Here is a 19,857-nt window from a genome sequence, read left to right as displayed (position 1 = left end):
AAAAAGGAACCGCTCTAGAAAAGTGAGTAGATTATCGCACAAAAAACCCAGGTGCTTTCTAAAGATTTCATTTCTCCTTCTTGCAAACCCAACCCTCTTCCCACTGACTCTATCTCTTCTTAGGATTGTCACTATTGTTCCCTACATGGTACCTGTTGACTGAAGCCTCTTCTCAAGGCCAACAAATCAGGTGTGGCTAAGGCACCTGTGTAAACCATGCAACCAATGAGATGTGTCCCTCAGAGGCAAAATGAACAATGCTGACGAATGCCTAGGGGTCTCTACTCCTACCTTCTACTCCCTTTTTCTTTTCACGGGCTCTAGACTCCTTTACTAGCTCTTTGCCCTTTCCCTGAACAAAAGCACTACGCTATTATGTGTGTGTGTGTGGCCATTAAATGACAGGAGGTTGCAGCTAGGATGCTATCGTGCACAAACAGGTCGCCCTAGTTGTGAAATTGACAGAAAGCTAAGCGTGGACTATAAAAATATCACCTGCCTTTTCAATCTGACGTCCAATAAAAAACAGGCATCGATCATAAGATGCTGCTTAGGCTCTGCAGTCGTATTTAGCCTTCTAGCAGAAATCACAATTTCTCAGCCGTTTGTAACGTGTCATGGTTTGACCCTACCATTTGACCCTAAATGGAGGAGGCCAGGTATGAGCAGAGATTAGTGGAGGGCCACTGTGTTGCGTCAACATGACACATAAAGAGGCCAGTTGCAGGAGGATTTCCTCCTTTGGAAACACTGATTAGACAATACCTTGTTACAAATTACATACTACTGCAAACTGCATGCTCTGTGTGATAAAATTTAGAAATATGGATCCAAATTCACAGGAAATCCTCATATTTAAGTGCTCTTCTCCACCTGGAACCCCTCCTTTACTGCTTCCGGCTGTCTTCTGAGGTCAGATCAGTAGGAAGCTGTTATTCATTCTGACATTAACTGGGGGAAAAACCAAGATTTGACTGCAGGTGGAGAGAGCTGTATGTTGTTGAAGTGTTTCCCATTCTTTAAAAAATACAAGCTCTTTTCATTGGCTTCACCAGACAATGAACAAGGCTATGCCACCATTAATAACATGTCAAATTCACGGTCTTCTCATTCAAATTTGATTACTTTATTTCTGAATTAGAAGTAATAATTGAGCACAAGTGACAAATATTTCAAATTGTCACATTATAAAAATATTGCTTTAAGTAATACTGTAAAAATAACCATTTACACAGTTAAATCCATATCAACTCCTCAGAGACAGTTAAAAGTGAAGTCCTAAAAATGGGTCAAGTTGGATTCATTAAGATCTATTTATACCAACAGAAACTAAACACGGAAACTAGAAATGAGATGTTTTTGAAAGTTACAAGGTCAAAGGCTGTTTTCATCTTGCTACATTAAGTATTTAGACATTCACAGATTCTCAAGTTTGTTGGTGTTATTTTAAGCAAATTATAGCTGTCAAACCATCAAATGTTTAAAGAAACAGAGCTGCAGGCCTGCTGGTGGAGAAGGAATTCCCTTTAAGTTGTGATTACTGGGGAGAGCAGAGTTTTCCTTCAAAGACCCAGGGTGCATTTTAGCAACGCTGGGGAAGCGTTGTGGTGGAGATTAAAAAGGGACAAAGTAGACAATCGCAAACAGAGAAAAGATAGTAGCAGAGGAAGTCATATTGTAAAACTAAGCGCAGATTACTTAATACTGTTGATGCATATTTTGAAAACTTTGAGGTGATGATTGTTTTAATGCCAGGATACACACAAATAAAGGAATCTGGACGGCATTCTAGTCTTAGAAATTGTTCTAAGTCCGGGTGTGCTGGATGTGTTAGTTGGGATCCGCAGGCCAAAGCTGGCGGCTTGAGTTCCTATGGTAATTACATCCGTCCACAGACCACGGACGCAGTGGCACTGGAGCATAATATGATAGATAGATAATACAACCCTTGTTTTAAATCATATATGGGCAAAACTTTGCACTTACCTCTTTGGGGACGTGTGTGCTGACATGAAAAAAAAACAAAAATGGTTGGTTGAATAAGTGGAGTCCTCACTGCAATGTCACTTCTGGTTTAAAAAATGCAGCCCATTAATACATTACTTTGCATTCATCTGGTAACAATACATTAGTCTTGCTTGGGTCTCATTTTGGATTAACCTACTTTTTTTTTAATTGCACTATAGGGGAGAGAAAGCCTAAGAAGTTAAATCTTACATTGCCCAGAGTTGGATTACCTTTTAAATCACTTAAGTACTATAAATAGGTAGATCAGTATAAATTCTTTCAAGTACTACATTAAGTATTGACTGAGGTGATATAAGATTATTTGCATGAAATTGAAGAAGCATGCTCTACAATGACATTTTTGAACTGTACAAGAAAAGTGTTATTTTGTTGTGATGAATATTTTACCATTAACACATACTGTAAAAAAGGTATAAAGAATAACTCATATCATCTGATGTAAATCTGAAAAGTCAATTTCATTACATGAAAACTGTATGTATGAGGATACAATGATAATCACTGCTGAGAAAAATGGAGGAAAAAGAATAAAAAAGGTTTCCATTTGCATGAATTTTAAGAGGACTTTTTGGACATTTACATGCAGCATTAGTGTTAGAGTCACTTTCCAATTTTTCAGTGTCATCAATGAAACCATAAAGATTCAAAAGAGGGAAATACCCAAGTATTTAAAAAAAGTAAAACATAAAAAGGCAGCTATTTTCCTTGGCTTGGAATCCAATTGCTGAAAATGTTCGAACAGGATTTATGCTTTGTTGGCGCCACACTAGCACGCCCTGAGGCTGTTATTTCATATCGCCATGTGATGATCTCATTAATTTGATTGGCAGACTGGCAAGCGTAACTGACTTAGTCCCGAAACAGAGACAGTGAGACAATCAAAACAAAACAGCCTGATTGCTGAGACTTTGTTGCTTACCAGCAAGGGCTTTTTTTTATGAGTCCTGCACACAGAGACAAACTTGCCATTTAACAACCACAACTGCTATTGGGTTAGGTCAGAAAGCCCATCTTCATCAGGTTAAAGCTTTTAATACACAGGTTACTGTGTCTATGGGTGGAAGACTGGACAGTGTGAGAACTCAAGAGAGGCTGTGCTGCCTGTCACAGAACATGGCCCTTTGTCTTGAAGGTATCTCTCTCAGTGGGTTGAGGTCTGGTGACAGAGTAAGTAAAAGTGTACCTAAATTTCCTTTAGAAATTCACCATGCACCGTATGGAAATATTAGCATGTTATATCCTTCCTTCCGTTTCAGGTTATTCCTGTAATCTGTGACCAATTTAAATAGATCTTGAAATGGGAATATTACCTCTCTAAAGTTGCAATAGAAAAAATTAAAGAAAAAGGGCTATTTGTGTTGTGTCTAATAATGCGTTTCCTCTTTGAGGCCAAACAGATAAAGAAGGGGATTAAAAAGACAGAACTGGAGGGGAGTCACATGCTAAGTCAGACATGTATCAGGCGGAAAGAGGAATTCATGTTTTTAAGGAAAACTTGAGCACCACATGCCTCTTTCTGAGACAAATCACACTCAAACATAAGATGAAAAATTCACACAAGATGCTTGAGCTTAAATTTAAGCAGGTAGTAGCTCAGGCTAGCAGTCAAAGGTAATGGAAGTAACAAGGCAAAGGTCTGATCTTTAAGGTGTGATGTGCCAGCGAACCTGAATGAACAATGAGAGAATGGGCACCTTGGGGTCTGTTCTCTAAGCTTATCCTGAGGGGGTGATTGGATATGAACCATCTGCCAGGCTCAGAGATGTCCTCTCATTTGGATAGTGGTCACAGAGTCTCTTCTAAATCCTCACAAAAGCCAAACACAAGTCCCACCCATACCCTCCCACGACCCCTCTTAGCACGTGCCTCTATTTATGACCCCAAAGGGCAAAGGGCATGGGGCAAGAGGACAGTTTTACAATGAGTCAATGAGCAAGTGTGTTGTGCGTTTCTTATCATTAATGAAAAAGGGGAAATAGGGATGTAGGGGTGAAAAAGTGAGCGGCTAATCGTTGCTGAAGTTTGCATGGGTGTCCAGACACCCCTAGACACCCTTTAAGTTTGTTCGTGTGTTTGTGTGTGTGTGTGTGTGTGTGTGTGTGTGTGTGTGTGTGTGTGTGTGTGTGAATGAGTGAGTGAGTGCACAGCAGAGAGCAAGACACAGAGAGGGGAAAAGTACCAAAGGACATGATATTTGTTATTTTAATGGTCACTTTTATGGCATGTGAGAGTTGGGGGTTGGCAGACAGTCCTGTCACTGATCACAGCAGAGCAGATACCAGACAGACAAATCAATGCCTCATCTCTATTGTCCAAAGCGGACAACAGATGCAATTTTCTTCAGTCTTCCTCACAACAGTACAGTGGATGGCATTCAGGAGATGAAGCAAAAACCTCAGGCTGAACAGGAGGGGTCAAAGCATGATCTCCCATTCTGTTTAATATTAGTAGCAGCAAATTAAAAGTCACATCATCAATTTTTCTCCTTTCCGCTTTTCCCTTCAGGGGTCGACACAGCGAATCAACCCTCTCCATCCAACCATATTCTCTGCATCCTCCTCTCTCATACCAACTACCTTCATATCCTCTCACTACATCCATAAATCTTCTCTTTGGTCTTCCTCTAGACCAATTCCAGCATCCGTCTACCAATATATTCACTATATTCCTGAAGTAACAGTAACAATCCGTTTTATAGAAAGGCTTTGTTTAATCCAGACTGAGCAAAATGCACAATGTCTTTTAGCTATTCATTCAGACTACAAGAATTTCAAAACAGAAAGTGAGATGAAAACAGAGACACAAAAAAAAGACATCTGTCCAGGTGATAAATGTCAGTTAGCTAAGTTTTCCTTATGACAGTCAGAAAACAAAATACTGGTCAATTTGCAAACACCTGAGCTTCATTCATTAGTGACATATGCTGACGACCCTTACACACACACACACACACACACACACACACACACACACACACACACACACACACACACACACACACACACACACACACACACACACACACACACACACACACACACACACACAGTCAAGTAAGGGAATCGATTTCATTAAATGTCATCTTCTTAAAAGGCACAGGGAACAGGTCTTACCCCAACCTAGATGTCTATTCATTTTTGCCAAAAATAATGTCTGGCCCTGATCACAAAACAGGTCTCTGTTTGAGTGACTGTACATATAGAGCCTATAGAAGTCCTATGACATACAATCATGATTTACTGAAATCGAAATCTTACATTGCCCACGTTCTGATTGAGTATTTCATCCATATCCCAAAGCCCAAGTGACAAAATTCCAACATCAGGCACCAACCAATCTGTGGCTACCCATTCAGTGTCAAATATGAATGCCCTATGGTTAAAAGAATGTAGGCTTTTTGTGCAAAGTTTTTTTTAGCGATCTCACAAAATTGCAATGTTACCATAAGTGCTCTACAACCGCAGGTTATTATTGACTCAGAAAACAAACTAGAAATTACTTCACTCATTTTGCAATGATACATATTTTTAGAACGCTTTGTCTCCTTCCTGCAATTCACAGGGTTCCAGCACGGGTTCCATCATTTACCCAATACCTATACACTATTCCACCCATCATGCGTTAACAGCAAGACAGCATGCCTCTTAATAAGGCTCAAGAATGCACTGCAAAGAAAGGAAAAGTATTTCCTTAAAAAAGGTGGGAGTGGGTGGGAACTGGAAGACTGAGGTTTTGGCGGAATTAACAAGCTTAACACAGGGGCTGTTCTGTGAAAACAAGCAATAGAACAACCCCCAAGTGGCTCAGGGAGAGAAAAGCCATTTGCAGCACATCTACTGCAACTGAAGTGAGACATTTCCTTCCATTAAATACAAAAAAACACAAATCTGCAATGATGATTTAACTAATGTGTAAATTATTTTGTTATAAAATTTAAAACTGCACTCCTATCCCCCCCAAAAGCCTCATTTTTAATAGGAAGACGATAATGTAATATGCCAAATGAGCCAAATCAATATAATTACATTTGCAATTCGATTCAATTGTGCTCATCTGTTTCCTGATGTCTGGTCTAATCTATTCAGTTCAAACCATTTTACAATGCATTCAGAGCATGACAAAAGCTCCTAAATGTTGCATTTAATCAATGACTGTGTACGGGGTAAAATAAGAAAAGTCTCAACGCGTCTGTTGCTCCACCCCACTTACCTGAGCTGATCAGAGGGGCCTGTGAGCAACAGATTAGCAAAGCTTTGGGGAGCGGGCTGCTGTAGCGTGTTGTAATGCAGACTGTCAGTCCAACACAGTTGGGGGGCTAGACAATGCCTCCTTGTTCAGACTGGCCCTCCTGCACCCCACCTCTCTACCGCTCCATCTCCCTCTCTGTCTCCCTTGCTTTCCCTCAAGGGATTTTCATCGAATCATAAAATCTCAAAATGTTCATGCAGTACTTTCACTTGTCTGTGCTGATGGAAAAATTATGCGAAGAGGAACGTGAGGATCGAAGGATGGAGGGAGAATAAAGGATTCCAGATCAACCGAGACATGTCAAATCTTAAACCTCCATAAATCAGCTCCCAGGAAACAGAGCGAAAGACGGAAAAAAAAGAGATGGCATGGGGGGTTGGGAGAGCATCAAAGCATGGTTAACATTCTCCAGAGAAGGTGTTTGTGCAGGGTCTTTGCACGTGTATGTTGAGGGGCTGAACCAAGAGCATAATTCAGCAGCCATCATGGGTGAGGTGGACATGAAGAGATAATTGCAGTTGCATACCCACCTGGCTCTTTCTCAACATGGTCCCTTGGTTCTTCTGGCTGATACACCTTGAGACAGGATTGTGTCACCTCATCTATAACGCCATCAGGTTGGCTTTTTACTGCTCTACACAACTTTGTTCACAAAGCGAATTACATATTTCAGAGCAGGTCTTTACTCAAGGCTTCTTGAAACTAAAATGTGTCCAAAAACGTGGCGAATTTTGGCAGGATACAGAACTGTTGTGTACACAGTGGAAAGAGGGAGGTAGATTGGATTGTTAACTGTAGCTGCATGAAGCAAGGCTCAAGTGTCACTCAAGAATCTTCTTCATTCATTTCTTCAATTTTTCTTGGAGCTTCTTACACCTAGTCATGCAAGAGGGGGCAAGTGCAAACACAAACTCACAATGTCTAAATTTATATCCTCACGGTTATTATAGTTATTGCAGAACAGTTATTACGACAAAACCCTCAAACTAAGCATCTGATTGGGCTGTTTGGGGATTTTAAGGAATTAACAGAAATCTATGCAAAATTATGATTATCATCTTAAGAGCTAACTGTCTGTGCAGTTTTCGGGAGATTATAAGCCTTAATGAACACATCTAACTCATCTCTGCTATGGGCAGACCATGTTCCTTACCATGTCGTTGCCAATTTAGCTCCAGCCTTGTCTGAAAACAGTTTCATGCCAGGATTGATAAAAAGAGAGTGACTACATTCACTCACCCATTTTCTGTTTTTTTTTTTTCTTTTTTTTTTTTTACATTAGTCATTGTTATATTCGAAAAGTAGATTGCTGTGGCAATAACATAACCAGATTTGAAGTCAAATCTTATCATCACAAACATAATTATTTCATGCTACATTATTTCAGTTTGTTGTGTAGACAGAAATAGCCCTAATCATTTTACATGTGTATGAGTAAATTCCTAATGCAGACTTCATTATGAAAGTGAACCTTTTTGCAGATTAAGTCCAAATCCTTCAATAAAATCCTTTGCTGATTGCAAAACAGTTTCAGGCTCTTTGTGAGGCACCAGAGCATTTCTGACATACCATAACTTAATTTAGTGCAACGTTGCTCTGGTAGCTAGATCATTTATTGAGCATTAACTCAGTTAGTTTGAATGGTCTTCCCACACATAATTTGGAAACCTGAAAATTTGATCATTGCATATTAATATGGCTAATATGCCCCGACATGAATTAGTTGTCAGAAAGCTCTGAAGCTCAACCCAATTTCCCAAATGATCTTACTAACCCTCTTCTAGATATTTTTTTTCTTTAGAGCATTGAGGTTCCAGTGTGAGGTGAGATTCCACCCTTTGAAAAGCAGATGTTTCATATTCCTGTCACATGTTCAAAACCTGTGAGATTATATTTGTGATTACAATTATCAAATTAAAATTCCTCTATTTATTTCAGTGTGATGTGGGGAACGATAGTGTGGTTGAAATTAAAGAGGTAACAGATCAACACACATCTCTTACAAGTACTGGTCTGCCAAAAACAATCCAATGCACACCCACAAACACTGTGGTGTTTGTGTCTATATAATTAATTAAGGTGAGGAATCTCGACAGCAAAGGGGGGGGGGGGGGGGGCTTTCTTATTATCCTCTGCATGTACGTGCAAGCGTACACACACACAAACACACTCACAGTCACATTAACATCACTTGAGACTTCCTGTAGACATACAGGAACACAAACCCCATCGACGGTGCAGGACTGTTTATACCATTTTATCTTCATTGCATCTCCGAGCTGTCTGCACCTTTAACTGCTCTGTGTCATATTTCCTTTAACTTATCAAACTGCTGTTTCCTGGTGGGATTTACACTGTTATATTTAAGAAGCACTGCTCACTTAGTGTTTCTAACCTTTGCAGTTCATTTTCAGTACATCCAGCATTTCCATATAACAAAAATATCCACTCAGTTTGATATGACACTTGGTAGAATGCTCATTTGAAAGCTGGAAACAAAGTGTCTAGAGTCGAGATACTTTGTCTAGCTTCTAGACAACTGAATTATCTATAGTTTTTACATTGTGTATTCAATCTCACATAAAGCGTTAAAGGGATTTAATCTTCCTCATTTAGTTCAAATTATAATTAGCATTGGACAGAAGCGTTTTAATAACTTGTCTACCCTCAACATTAAGATTAATTTTGCAAAGTTAAAGAAACTGGTACATTTTGAACTCAAAATATTCATATCAATCAAATCAAAGAATTCCCAATACAATCAAGCAATGGTGACAATTCACTCATTTGGGAACACGATTCAAATGCTGTTTTATAGAGGCATCACCCTTGTGTTCATAAAAAAGACTGCTTTATTCCTAGCCCACGCAATCTGCCTCAGTGTCTGCCTCTGCTACAGTAGACAAAACAAGTGTGAGGTAGGATTTGTTTGGACAGAGCTCACCTGGCACACAGAAACAGTGATCAGGCAACCCTTTGGGAGGAGTAGAGACAAGGATGTGGGGAGGATAAGCAGTGGTGGTGGAAAACTGCAGGGGGACTTACAAACGTGTGTGGGGGAAGGGAAGGGGAGCTGTGGAGAGAGTAGGGGGTCAGTGTGTTACACCCTTATCTTGGCCCACTCAAGACTCAGAGCGGATTAGGATTTGAGGGGGCCTCGAGTAGTACTCAGTAGATGGAGGAGTGTGCTTGCATTTATGTGTGTGGAAAGGTAGGCAGAATAAAGGTTAGTAGTAGCTTAATCCTGGACTTGCACATTGTGAAAGAGCAAAGGTGGATCTCTGTGTCATACAGCCAACAGCACTGGCCCACAGAGAAGCCATCAGCTGATCTGTCACCTATAAAGGATCAAGTTCCTTTGTTGAAAGCTTGCATTTACTAAGTCAAGAAAAAACCCCATTAATTTTAGCTGGAGTCACAAAGGAGGCTTATAAGGCTAAAGAGGCTGAAACCAAAGATCTACTGCTTGTATGCTGGACTCAGGAGGATCTTTACTTTTCTTACTGTCAACATATTTTTAAAAATCAAAACAAATAACGGGTTATCGTGGTAAAACATACTCCCTGTGTATGTAAGGCCTGAAAATGTACTATCGTTAAATGGCAAATGTGGAGGTATATGGAATAGATTTGTGCTAAGCAGGCCTGAGAAGTCATACTGGCTCAGTGCAAGTGTATCTGATTCGTGAGATGCAAAAGTGAAGAGACCACAAGTGATGTCATCGTAGCCTCATAACTTGTTGTGTTGAGAAATTAGCTCAGGGGGTTAACAAAGAGAAAGGCAGAGTCCAGTGATATTAGGAGATATTTTTGCTCTATGTGGTGTGTCATTCGTATAATCATAGAAACAGTAGGATTGTAACAGTGGTCTGAAACAAGACTCACCAGTTAGCCCCTTTCAATAGTTTCTGCTAAACCACTATAAAACTAATCCACCCTTTTGGCGCTATTCTTTTTAACGGTAGAGTGAGCAATGCCAGTTTTATAATATCAAGGATAGTGCCTTGGCACTAAATGTATAAGCAGTAATAAAGTATTAGAGGAGCAGACTTACAATAAATAGTTGAGTTTTTAAACCAGGACCTAAGTTTATTAGCATTGTAGTGCTCAGTCCATTACTCTCACACACTGCCACTACTAATAATATGTTGCTCTTTGGTTAAAAACATTTACAAATGCATTGATAATCCACATTTGTAGAATGGCCGATATGATCAACGATTATAGCTTGATCTGTCCAGTTCTCCATATATAGACTCACAGATAAAACCAGCTCCTTTATAATTTGTTTTTACTCTCCACAGAATAGCCCCATGGGAAATGGAATTACCCAGAGCTGGAATTACCAACATAGCCAGTGAAGTAAAAAATACATGGATTAATTTATTGTACTGGAAAACTCAAGAATGAAATTGTATTATTCAAACTGACCAAACTGATCAAAAGAGTAAACTTCTGATACACAGACACACTCTGATGCCTGATTATGTATTATATATTACAGTTTAAAATACACAATTTTTTGAAACATCAGGATACTCTCAACAGAATTAAAATTCATGGCCTGAAAATTAAGGTTTCATCTCTTTTCTCTCCGTTTTTGTTATTAACGCCAATGTTTGCATGTGTGTGTGTGTGTGGGGGGGGGGGGTGCCACGACAAAGATGGATCCTCTCACCATCACATCCACAGTTCCTGATGACCTCAGTTGACCTCTTGGCCCCACAACAGCCTTATATCCCATTGACTGGGGTTAAATAGGTTTCTCGCAGGAGGGTTTATGGCATGAGAGAAAGGGAATAAGAAAGTCTCATTTAAACTGTCTGGCAGTGTGCTGTGTGATGGAGGTTTACAGCTCAGTGTCGGCAAAAAGAAACCCTGATCTGGAAACTGTTTTGTTTTTTGTTTTAAAGCACACAACATCCCCAGATTTTATATTTATATTATTATTACTCCCACTCCATCAAACCCCTAAAAACAATAGCATTGACCAAAAACATTCACCTAAGACCAATGATGTTTGTCAAACCATTTAACACTAATCGCTCACCTTTCTGTCTCCCAACAGTGAGTTGATAGAATTCTAACATGTACTCCAAGAAAAACTAGACAAATTTAATGATTAGTCTTAAAAAAATATTTCCAACATACTCTAAATACTGTTTATTGTTTCTGGTTCAATGTGCGGTTCAGCTGTTTAGGCACAAATGTTTGATTTTGTGCTGTCTGTCTGTTAAGAAAACCACAAACATAAACAAAGCCAGTCATACCTCATAAGACTTTCAGCTGACTAAACTAAGTTTTGTCTGCGCTGGGTGAGACACTCCTCTGTTGCTTGGATCACTCCACACCGCTAATCAAATGTTCAGGCAGCTGTTTAATACAAGATGATAACAGGGGAGCAAGACTGAATCCAATTACCCATAAACATAGTTTGTTTTGAATTTTGGCAGCGAGATCTGATCCCCTAATGAAATGAACCATGCAAAGTGTGTAACAAGGAAGAGCTCTTGTGAACAAATTAAGTTCTTAATGAGAGAAGCTGGCTTTCTATCGGTGACCCAGCCGACTGACTTACGGGTGTTTGGACCTATACTACTGCTGTCATCTAGCAGCCAGAGAGCATCTGTCAGTCAAAGTACTCCACAGTCTCCGGGGAGACTCCAGCTGGTCAAGAATGTGAGATGTGAAGGATGTCTTTGTCCCTTAGGTATTCTGAGGCAGTCCCCTTTCTCGTTTCATTCACTGGGATGCCTGATCGGTTAATGCTTTTGGTTGGCATGTAGTACAGATCACCCACGGAGCAAACAGAATATATCTGAAGAGTCAAAACCGTACCGGCTTCATAGGGGTAAGACCCCAGCATGTCTTCTCTACTACATACAACATAATAATGGAATAATCGTCTCTGAGCTGTGGTTTTGAAAAACCTACTCCAAATGGTGGAAATCTGTAAATCTGAGAGTCTTAGGAGTTTTTTGTTCCCGCTGAATAAACCACTATTGCGCAGAGAGAACTGTGGTATTGAAAGCAAAGCCAAAACGTGCAAGACAATTAAAAAAAAATCCTTGTTAACAGCTTTCACTACACCATGAGCGTTAGCTGCTCAATAGGCAGTCACATGCACACTCAATCATGCAGACAACATGTTCTGCTCTTTAGCGCCTTTCTCCAGCAGTGTTACAGTCTGCTTATTTCCAACCATTAGAATCATTAGAGGCCAATTAACACTGACACAAAGCTACCTTCCTGGTTTATGGCACTGTAAACAAAACCTACAGGCTTGCCTTGTACTCAATGCAGCTCAGCGGCTTTGAATGCTGCGAAGAAGAACTCATTTATCGGTGCCTCACTTTCATTTTATACTATGTGGCTATTCTTAGAAGACACAGAAAAGCTGCTGATTCTGTCACACCGCATTTAATCTGGGGTCACTAGCAGGCACCAGCATACCGCTTGCTGCACTTTCCAAATGACTGAATGCAATGAGGGGGGAAAACTGCTCTCTGGTCACATTTCTTGTAAATCTGTGGAAAGGGTCAGCACCGTCCAGACAAGAGTTTATATCAAGTAACATATTAACTCAGCAGTATCAAAGCCTGGGAGAGAAGATACAGATGACTTTCTAATGTTATATGTTCCTCATTTACTTTTCCTGATCCCCATAGTTAGGTGACTCCCCGGTGAAGAGAACCTGTTGTTTGAAGGGACTGATTTGGGTCAGTCCTCGCAAATTGTGTCAGTTATGGTTAAAAAATACAAGCACAAAACGGGTCTTTTCCGCATGTTCAAGTCGTGCACTTGGGGTGGGGGCGTTATGAAGACAAGAAAAAGTTGGAGTCTGGCATGCTACAGCACGCCACAGACGCGGGTCGTCCACACACTTGATGCGAAAACAGCACTGGAGAAAAGTTCGTCGTTCCTCTCATGAGTTTACGTCCTGCATTAAAACCGCGAGTTCACGTAAAAACGCGTTTCACCTGTTCAGTGAAAACAGGGAGCGCAAACGCCCTCTGAGCGTAAATCGGCATGGTGTGCGGCTGACACACACACACACACACACACACACACACACACACACACACACACACACACACACACACACACACAAACACACACACTTTTGTTAAAGTAAGGCACGGATAGTATAGATGTAACACAAAAAAACACACACCTGAAATGTCTGAAGAGCCCTTGGTGAGATCGCATACAAGGCTCACACACGTTATCCCCAGCAGGAGCGTATAGGTGACGGCTGACAGAGTCCCATCTAGGAAGAACATCCTTAAAACCTCGAGGTTGAAGGGTCCCTCCGTTGCGTTAGAAAGTCCGAGCGCACCATGGATCTTCACGGCCGTCTTTAGGAGATGCGCGCTCCCATGTCTGCTTTCTCCTCTTGTCCTCCCAGCGGCACTGAGAGACTGAGGTCGAGATTCCCCCAGGCAGCGTTGCGCGCATCTCCGATTGGGTGGTGCTGTTGTGGCGGCGGGGAGCCCACCTGGAACACCGTCACTCCCACGTTCCCTCCAGGACGCTTGTTGTGGTGAAGACTTGTTGAGTGGCTCACTCGCAATATCTGAAATGTCCTCTTCTTCATCACCCTCGTCGATTTGACTGTGGAAACATGATGAGGAACCATAGTTAAGTCATACTCAAAAACAAATAAACAAACGAAAAAACATGACTTTAATTGAAGTTAATAGAGAAAAGGAATGTGAGATTATTGTCATTGGCGCCAATCACCCATCCGTCATTGTAACTTAAATCAAAAGCCTGTTACTGGCGTTTACTTGTTTCAAGCAGAGTGAGTTTCCTTTGCCAAATATAGATTACAGCTAATATGCAATATGGGGCTTGTTTTACAACAGGGAATTGAAGAGTCCTGTTATCGATACAACTAAAAAATGCATAACTATAAATTCATATTTTCTCGAGTAACAGATACAATTTGTAAGGCGTTCATAAATTGATCAACTATGGTTATAGCATATCATATTATGGCATGCATTTTACGGGAGGTGGGAAGTTGCCTTCTTTTACTTCAATACTCTTTTTTTTTATATCCAAAACGGAATAATGAAGGAATGCGTCTTCAAATGCAACATTTTCGCCACCTTTTGGAGAACAGGCTTAACTACAGCTTGAGGTAGCTAGAATGGTCCTCACGCGGCTTCCCTACATTTCCGGATGCGAATTAAGACAAGGTCAATAATGGCAGCTTCTCACAAATGGCTCGAAAAGTGCATCATTTCTCGACGGCTTTCACAAATTATCCAGTTTCAGAATGAACGTAAGTCACCGCACACATCGTGTATCGACTTTTACAACATGTAGCTTTCTACCAGATTGCGAAAACATTGTTTCCACCACGAGCTAGCTGTAAGCTAACCTAGTTGAGGTTGAACGATCTCCAGCCCAGTGACGAGTCCTGTTAATAGACATCAAAATGTAGATTCTGAACGATAGCGATAGCTTTGTTGTATTATTCCTTTCATTGTCTGTGGTGGTTCTCAGTCATCCAGGTCATGGTGAATTCTTGTCGAAATATCCTTGCTTTGGCAACTGGAGTTGAGTTTTCTCACTTGATGACCTATGGATAGTTTCCGAATATAACTGCCAGGGTACCCTTGTAGTACCCAAACGTCATTAGCACTGAAGAAGCCTCTCGGATGAGGAGCGAAAGGTCTTTAAGTGAAGAAACTCAAGTCCAGTTGCCAAAGCAAGAAGATTTTGACAAGAATTCCTTTTCATTGTACTTATTGATGTTTACAGGTTTCCTGTCCACTTCCATCTGTCGTCTGGCCCCGGGGAAGGACGGGGAGCATCCACCTAAATTCACTCCTCCACCTAAACCTGTCATCATAGATAAAAGACAGACCGCGGCGTCTTTGCGACAGTAGGGTTTACATCCAAATGACATAAAAACATCCTTCGCAAACATGGATAGACCCACATTTGAGTTGATGCTCCTTGTCGTCTTGTCATTCTATCGCAGGTTTCTAAGCCCAGAGTTCATCCCTCCTCGGCAAAGAACAAACCCTTTAAAGTTTTACATGGAAAGGAGAGACATGGTGCGCAGGAGGACTGTGATTAATATCCCCGAGTTCTATGTTGGTGAGAAAACCCTTATTTCATTGGATCTGTTTCTGGCAGATATGAAGGTCATCCATTTTATAACCTTCTCCAGTCACTAAGCCTTAGTTTTATCACTTCAGTCGAGGTCATTGCACTGAAATAGAATCTCTGCAGGGTAACCAAGAAGTTCTCATGTTTGTTGCCTTGAAGCCGTAGTTGCACAACTCAGTCATGGTCCTCTTCTTAAGTCCCTTTCTCTAATTCCATCAATATTTTAAGATTTTTATGAAACTAGGGGAGAGTTGTGGGGTGGCGTAATGGCACTGTTCTTAGTGCAAGAGTTCAGGAGGGACCCTGGTTAGAGTTCACAAGGGACCTTTCTGTGTGGAGTTTGGATGTTCTCCCCTTGTCTACATGGGTTTCCTCTGGTTTGAAGTGAACAGAGTGAATGAGAGAGTGAATGGTTGTGTCGGTTGCCTGGCAATACGAATGCCTGGTCATCAAATGAATAAATAGTGGAGAGTTTTTCCATAAGCTGTTCTTTCATTGGCTTGTACCTCATCGTCTACATTTTGATTTTGTGATTTGTTAAAATCTCTTTTCAGGTAGCATACTGGCCGTTACTATGGCTGACCCCAATGCCAGCGGTAAAGCAAATCGCTTTGTCGGCATCTGTATCCAGCGCGGAGGGAACGGTTTGGGAGCCACGTTTGTTCTAAGAAATATAATCAATAATCAAGGTAACTTGATAAAGTCTTTTCTCATTGTTAAAGTAAATTAGATGACTTGTAAGTGTAGCTTATATTGTCTCTTTCCATATACATCGGCAGCTGATTTTAGGTTTTCCTCTATTCTTTTTCTGTATTCTATAAGGTACTTTAGATCAGCTTTTTAGCATGTAAGCAGCCTGGTAAATAAGGCTGCACTGATCTCCTAATTGGGTTCAAACTGAGAATGTGACTAATATTATACTAACAGGGTCATAACTTTGAAAAATTATATGTTTTATAGAGAATGCACATTCCCTCTAGAGATGTGACAATAAGTTATGTATAGTTAGGATTTCAGGGCCAGTGTTTTGTCCTGTCTCGACAGGTGATAAAGTTGCACAGCTGCTTTCATCATGCATTTCTGTATGTGTGTGGGCCAGGTGTTGAGATCTGCTACGAGCTATACAACCCACGCATTCAAGAGATTCAGGTGTTGAAGCTGGAGAAGAGACTGGATGGTAACCTGATGTATCTGAGAGATGCCCTGCCTGAATACAGCACGGTGGATCCAGACATGAAACCTGTTCCCTTCTCCCCAGCTGGGGAGGTACCTGTCAACATGGTGAGGACCTCAAGATAGGACCTTTTTTCCACAAAAACTGAGTCTCAACATCTGGCTTGTCCTGATCAGACTCAAGACAGTTCCCACACTGGGGAAAAACAAAACAAAACTGGAAAATAGCTGATAGATTTTCCAGTGGTGAAAAACACATGGAAAATTGTAGAAAATGCCAAAAGCCTGAAAAAAATTAGTTGTGACAAGTCACCATATCAGTCAAAATAAATTACTGTGTGCACTGTGGAAAATGTTCCGCAATATCAAGTCACTTGTTCACCGCAAGAAAGGTACAAAGCTGAAGCATTTTCTTTAGATATGAGAGTTAGAAAAACACATGAGAAATACAATAAAACTACACAAGCTTCAAATGAGATGAAATAAGAAATTTCCTTCAACATTTTTCTTTAATGTCCTGAATTTAAAATATGTACTCCCAAATGAGGAAGACATCATATATAGGAAATAATAACATATTGTTACAGAATAATTAGAATTAAAAATACCTGAAAGTTAGAGTGGGAGCATACTATTAGTACTATTTGCATGTCTAGGCAATTTTGGGTTTCAAGTAAACCTACATATGTTTGGATTGTTGGAAGAAACCAGAGAACCCTAAGGAAACCCATGCAGACATGGGGATAACATGCAAACCACATAAAAAGGTCCCATTTGAGTATCGAACCAGGGTCCTTCTTGCTGTGAGGTTGAGATGCTAACCCTTGTGCTGCCTTGCTTCTTATAATGTCCTGTAAAATCATGTCTTGCAAAGAGTGAAAGCCTTATACAAACTACTGTTCTGCTCAAACAGGTGGTATTTTGTACAATCGACCTATATATAAGGGTTTGTTGAAATAAGGTTGATTTTGTCGATACTGAGTTTTAAAAGTTTTTGTATATTGTTTCACCAAGTCTCAAAATAGCAGCAGTTTGGTCATTGCCGTTTGCTCAAGGGAGGCACATGAAGCAAGACAAATACAGGAAGTGCTTCAAAAAATTCAATCTGGGTAAAGAGATGCTTCTCTCTTCAACAGCTCAAAGTAAAGATGCGGCCCAGGCCGTGGACGAAACGCTGGGAGCGGCCAAAGTTCAACATCCAGGGAATACGCTTTGACCTGAGCCTTTCTCCTGCCAAGATGGAGGACACCAAGAAGTGGGCACAGCCTTGGTTGGAATACGATATGCTGAGGGAGTACAACACAACTGAACTGGAGGAGCAGATTTTCAAGGAGGTCCAGCAGGATATGACCAAGTCAAAGGGGAGCTGATAAGATGCAAATTACTTTTTCACCTAATGTCATCAAAGCAAACTTCTATGGATGTTTGAAACATGACTGGACTCTGATTAGTTGCCAATGTCCATTTGTGTTTTTTTTGCAACAGCCCCTGTAAAGCCATCAATACCAACACTTTTGGCTTTTTTTTACCCCTGGCGAGCCATATCTTTCTCACTGTGTCCATCTGTCTGTTCCAAAGAAAGCATCATCTTTTCTTAGCCTGCCTCTATCTTGATGCTCAACACACATCCATAAAGTTGTTTATGATATCAATGCAAATAAATCTTCCAAGTTGTCAAAGAAATCGGTTTCTCACCAAGTTTGACTGATTGGTTTGACATAAAAGCTGCCGTGAAATATTGAAGTCTTAACTCTAGGTGGCAATGTTCTCTTATAAATAATGCATCCATCCACAGTTGCATAAGCAAGGCTCTGTCCTGCCATGTGTGGATAATAATGTCTTAAGACGACCTTTCATTGTCGATAAGCAAATTTTTAATTCAATAAATAAATCAGAGTTACTAGCATAAAATCTGAAAAGAAGAATCTTTTTTTCCACTATCAGTGAATGTTCTAGATTTTAGGGCTTTTCGTGTTTTACTCTGTAAAGATTTCCAAATAAATCAGCAAATCTGTTACTCAGAACAGACCCAATTCGTTGGTATTCAGGGAACTTACATCAAGGACACCCAGTAGTTTTACTGTTGTGGATGGAAAATTGTGGTGATGAGATGGTATGCTAGCGCGTCATTTGGGTAGTATAAAAACACTTAGTCTCCCTGTGTTATGTCTGCTCTCTGAATGTGTGTGTGTATAAACACATTCAATGAGTCCCTACACTCTAATTTCTCCATATTACAGGATGAGACGCAGAGAAAATGGCCTCTAATACAGGAGTAACAGATGTTTACTAAGCTCATTATGGACCACACAGCGTCCCTGTATGAGGATCCAGTTGAATGAAGAGAGTGATTACTCCTCCTTAAGAAAATGCCATTTGTTCATTACGCTGGACATTATAATTTTTAGGTCAGAGTTGGATTTAAAATAGTTGTTGCCAAATCTCCACCTGTTGAAGCACTACCTTGATTGGTAATATGTGTTTAAGTTCTACTGCTGACATACCTATTCAGACGAACCCAGCCCCATCTGTTTTTGTGTACAGTAAAGTGAGAGCCTGCCCTGCACATTGTCATTACACTACCCACTGAACCAGCTGGCCCTTTCACCTCCTTATTTTTCACTCCTAGTATTGCTCCTTCAGACTGACTGATGTTCACATGTGGAGGCGTTAAGAGGGATGTTTATCTAACAGCACATTGCCAGGTCTTTATAAGCATTCCACAACAGCATCACTGGACTGGTAAACCAGTTAAAATCACAAAGTTACTCAGTCTGAGTTACTGCTTCAAGGAAACTTCCTGCCTGTGTGTGTTTGTGGCTGTGTGTGCGCACACTAGGGGGTTGTGATCTCAACTGTATGTGCCTCCCATGCCCTTAGGTTGACTTCTCTGCACCTGGAGCGAAGTTAAAGCCTCTTGGCTGGGAAAGGAGATCAAACAGTTGTGTACACATAGACACACACACACACACACATTAATGGAGAATAACTTGTAGACAGGTTATCATATCAGCCTTCACAGAGAGACTCCTAACAGTGCCAACTGTAAATGTCTGAGACTGCCTGTCTGTCAGTCTGCATGTGAAACAAGATATGCTCCATTCATGTCGATTGTGGAATCGGGGCGGGGCATGCAGGTTAGAGGAGCTCATAATCCCACCCCTCAATAACGATCAACTGTAAAGCATGGTGGGCTGATGATAGCTACAGTGGCACACTACTATGAAGGTCAGAGCTGGAATGTAGGGAGGAACACTTCTAATCTGTCTTCCTTCCATTTGTA

General features: G+C 40.7%; 2 protein-coding genes across 2 annotated transcripts in view; one reads left to right on the top strand and one right to left on the bottom strand.

Moving 5' to 3' along the window:
• Window positions 1-13,831, bottom strand: part of eva1aa (eva-1 homolog A, regulator of programmed cell death a) — a 65,185-nt gene extending 51,354 nt beyond the window's left edge. Inside the window, exon 1 of the mRNA XM_086166976.1 lies at window positions 13,450-13,831. Coding sequence (XP_086023102.1) covers window positions 13,450-13,558 — 109 coding nt within the window. The 5' untranslated portion in view covers window positions 13,559-13,831. The remainder of the gene's footprint in view (window positions 1-13,449) is intronic.
• Window positions 13,832-14,454: 623 nt separating this feature from the next.
• On the top strand, window positions 14,455-18,257 carry mrpl19 (mitochondrial ribosomal protein L19). Its single transcript, XM_086167148.1, has 6 exons — window positions 14,455-14,565; window positions 15,048-15,171; window positions 15,271-15,389; window positions 15,956-16,090; window positions 16,501-16,682; window positions 17,711-18,257. Exons 1-6 carry the CDS (start codon window positions 14,463-14,465, stop codon window positions 17,942-17,944), a joined length of 897 nt encoding a protein of 298 aa, XP_086023274.1. The 5' UTR covers window positions 14,455-14,462; the 3' UTR covers window positions 17,945-18,257.
• Window positions 18,258-19,857: the final 1,600 nt, after the last annotated feature.

This window comes from Fistularia commersonii, chromosome 20 (assembly GCF_037954325.1).
Source record: "Fistularia commersonii isolate RoL2024-O1a breed Wild chromosome 20, RoL_Fcom_v1.0, whole genome shotgun sequence".
Lineage (NCBI taxonomy): Eukaryota > Metazoa > Chordata > Actinopteri > Syngnathiformes > Fistulariidae > Fistularia > Fistularia commersonii.
Note: the sequence above shows the minus strand (reverse complement) of the source record. Positions and strands in the feature narration are given on the sequence as shown.

Coding starts and splice junctions, on each gene's coding strand:
- mrpl19 (XM_086167148.1), top strand. CDS start 14,463: ATGCGAATTAAGACAAGGTCAATAATGGCAGCTTCTCACAAATGGCTC. Junction 15,390..15,955: donor TATCCCCGAGTTCTATGTTG/GTGAGAAAACCC, acceptor ATCTCTTTTCAG/GTAGCATACTGGCCGTTACT. Junction 16,091..16,500: donor AAATATAATCAATAATCAAG/GTAACTTGATAA, acceptor TGTGTGGGCCAG/GTGTTGAGATCTGCTACGAG.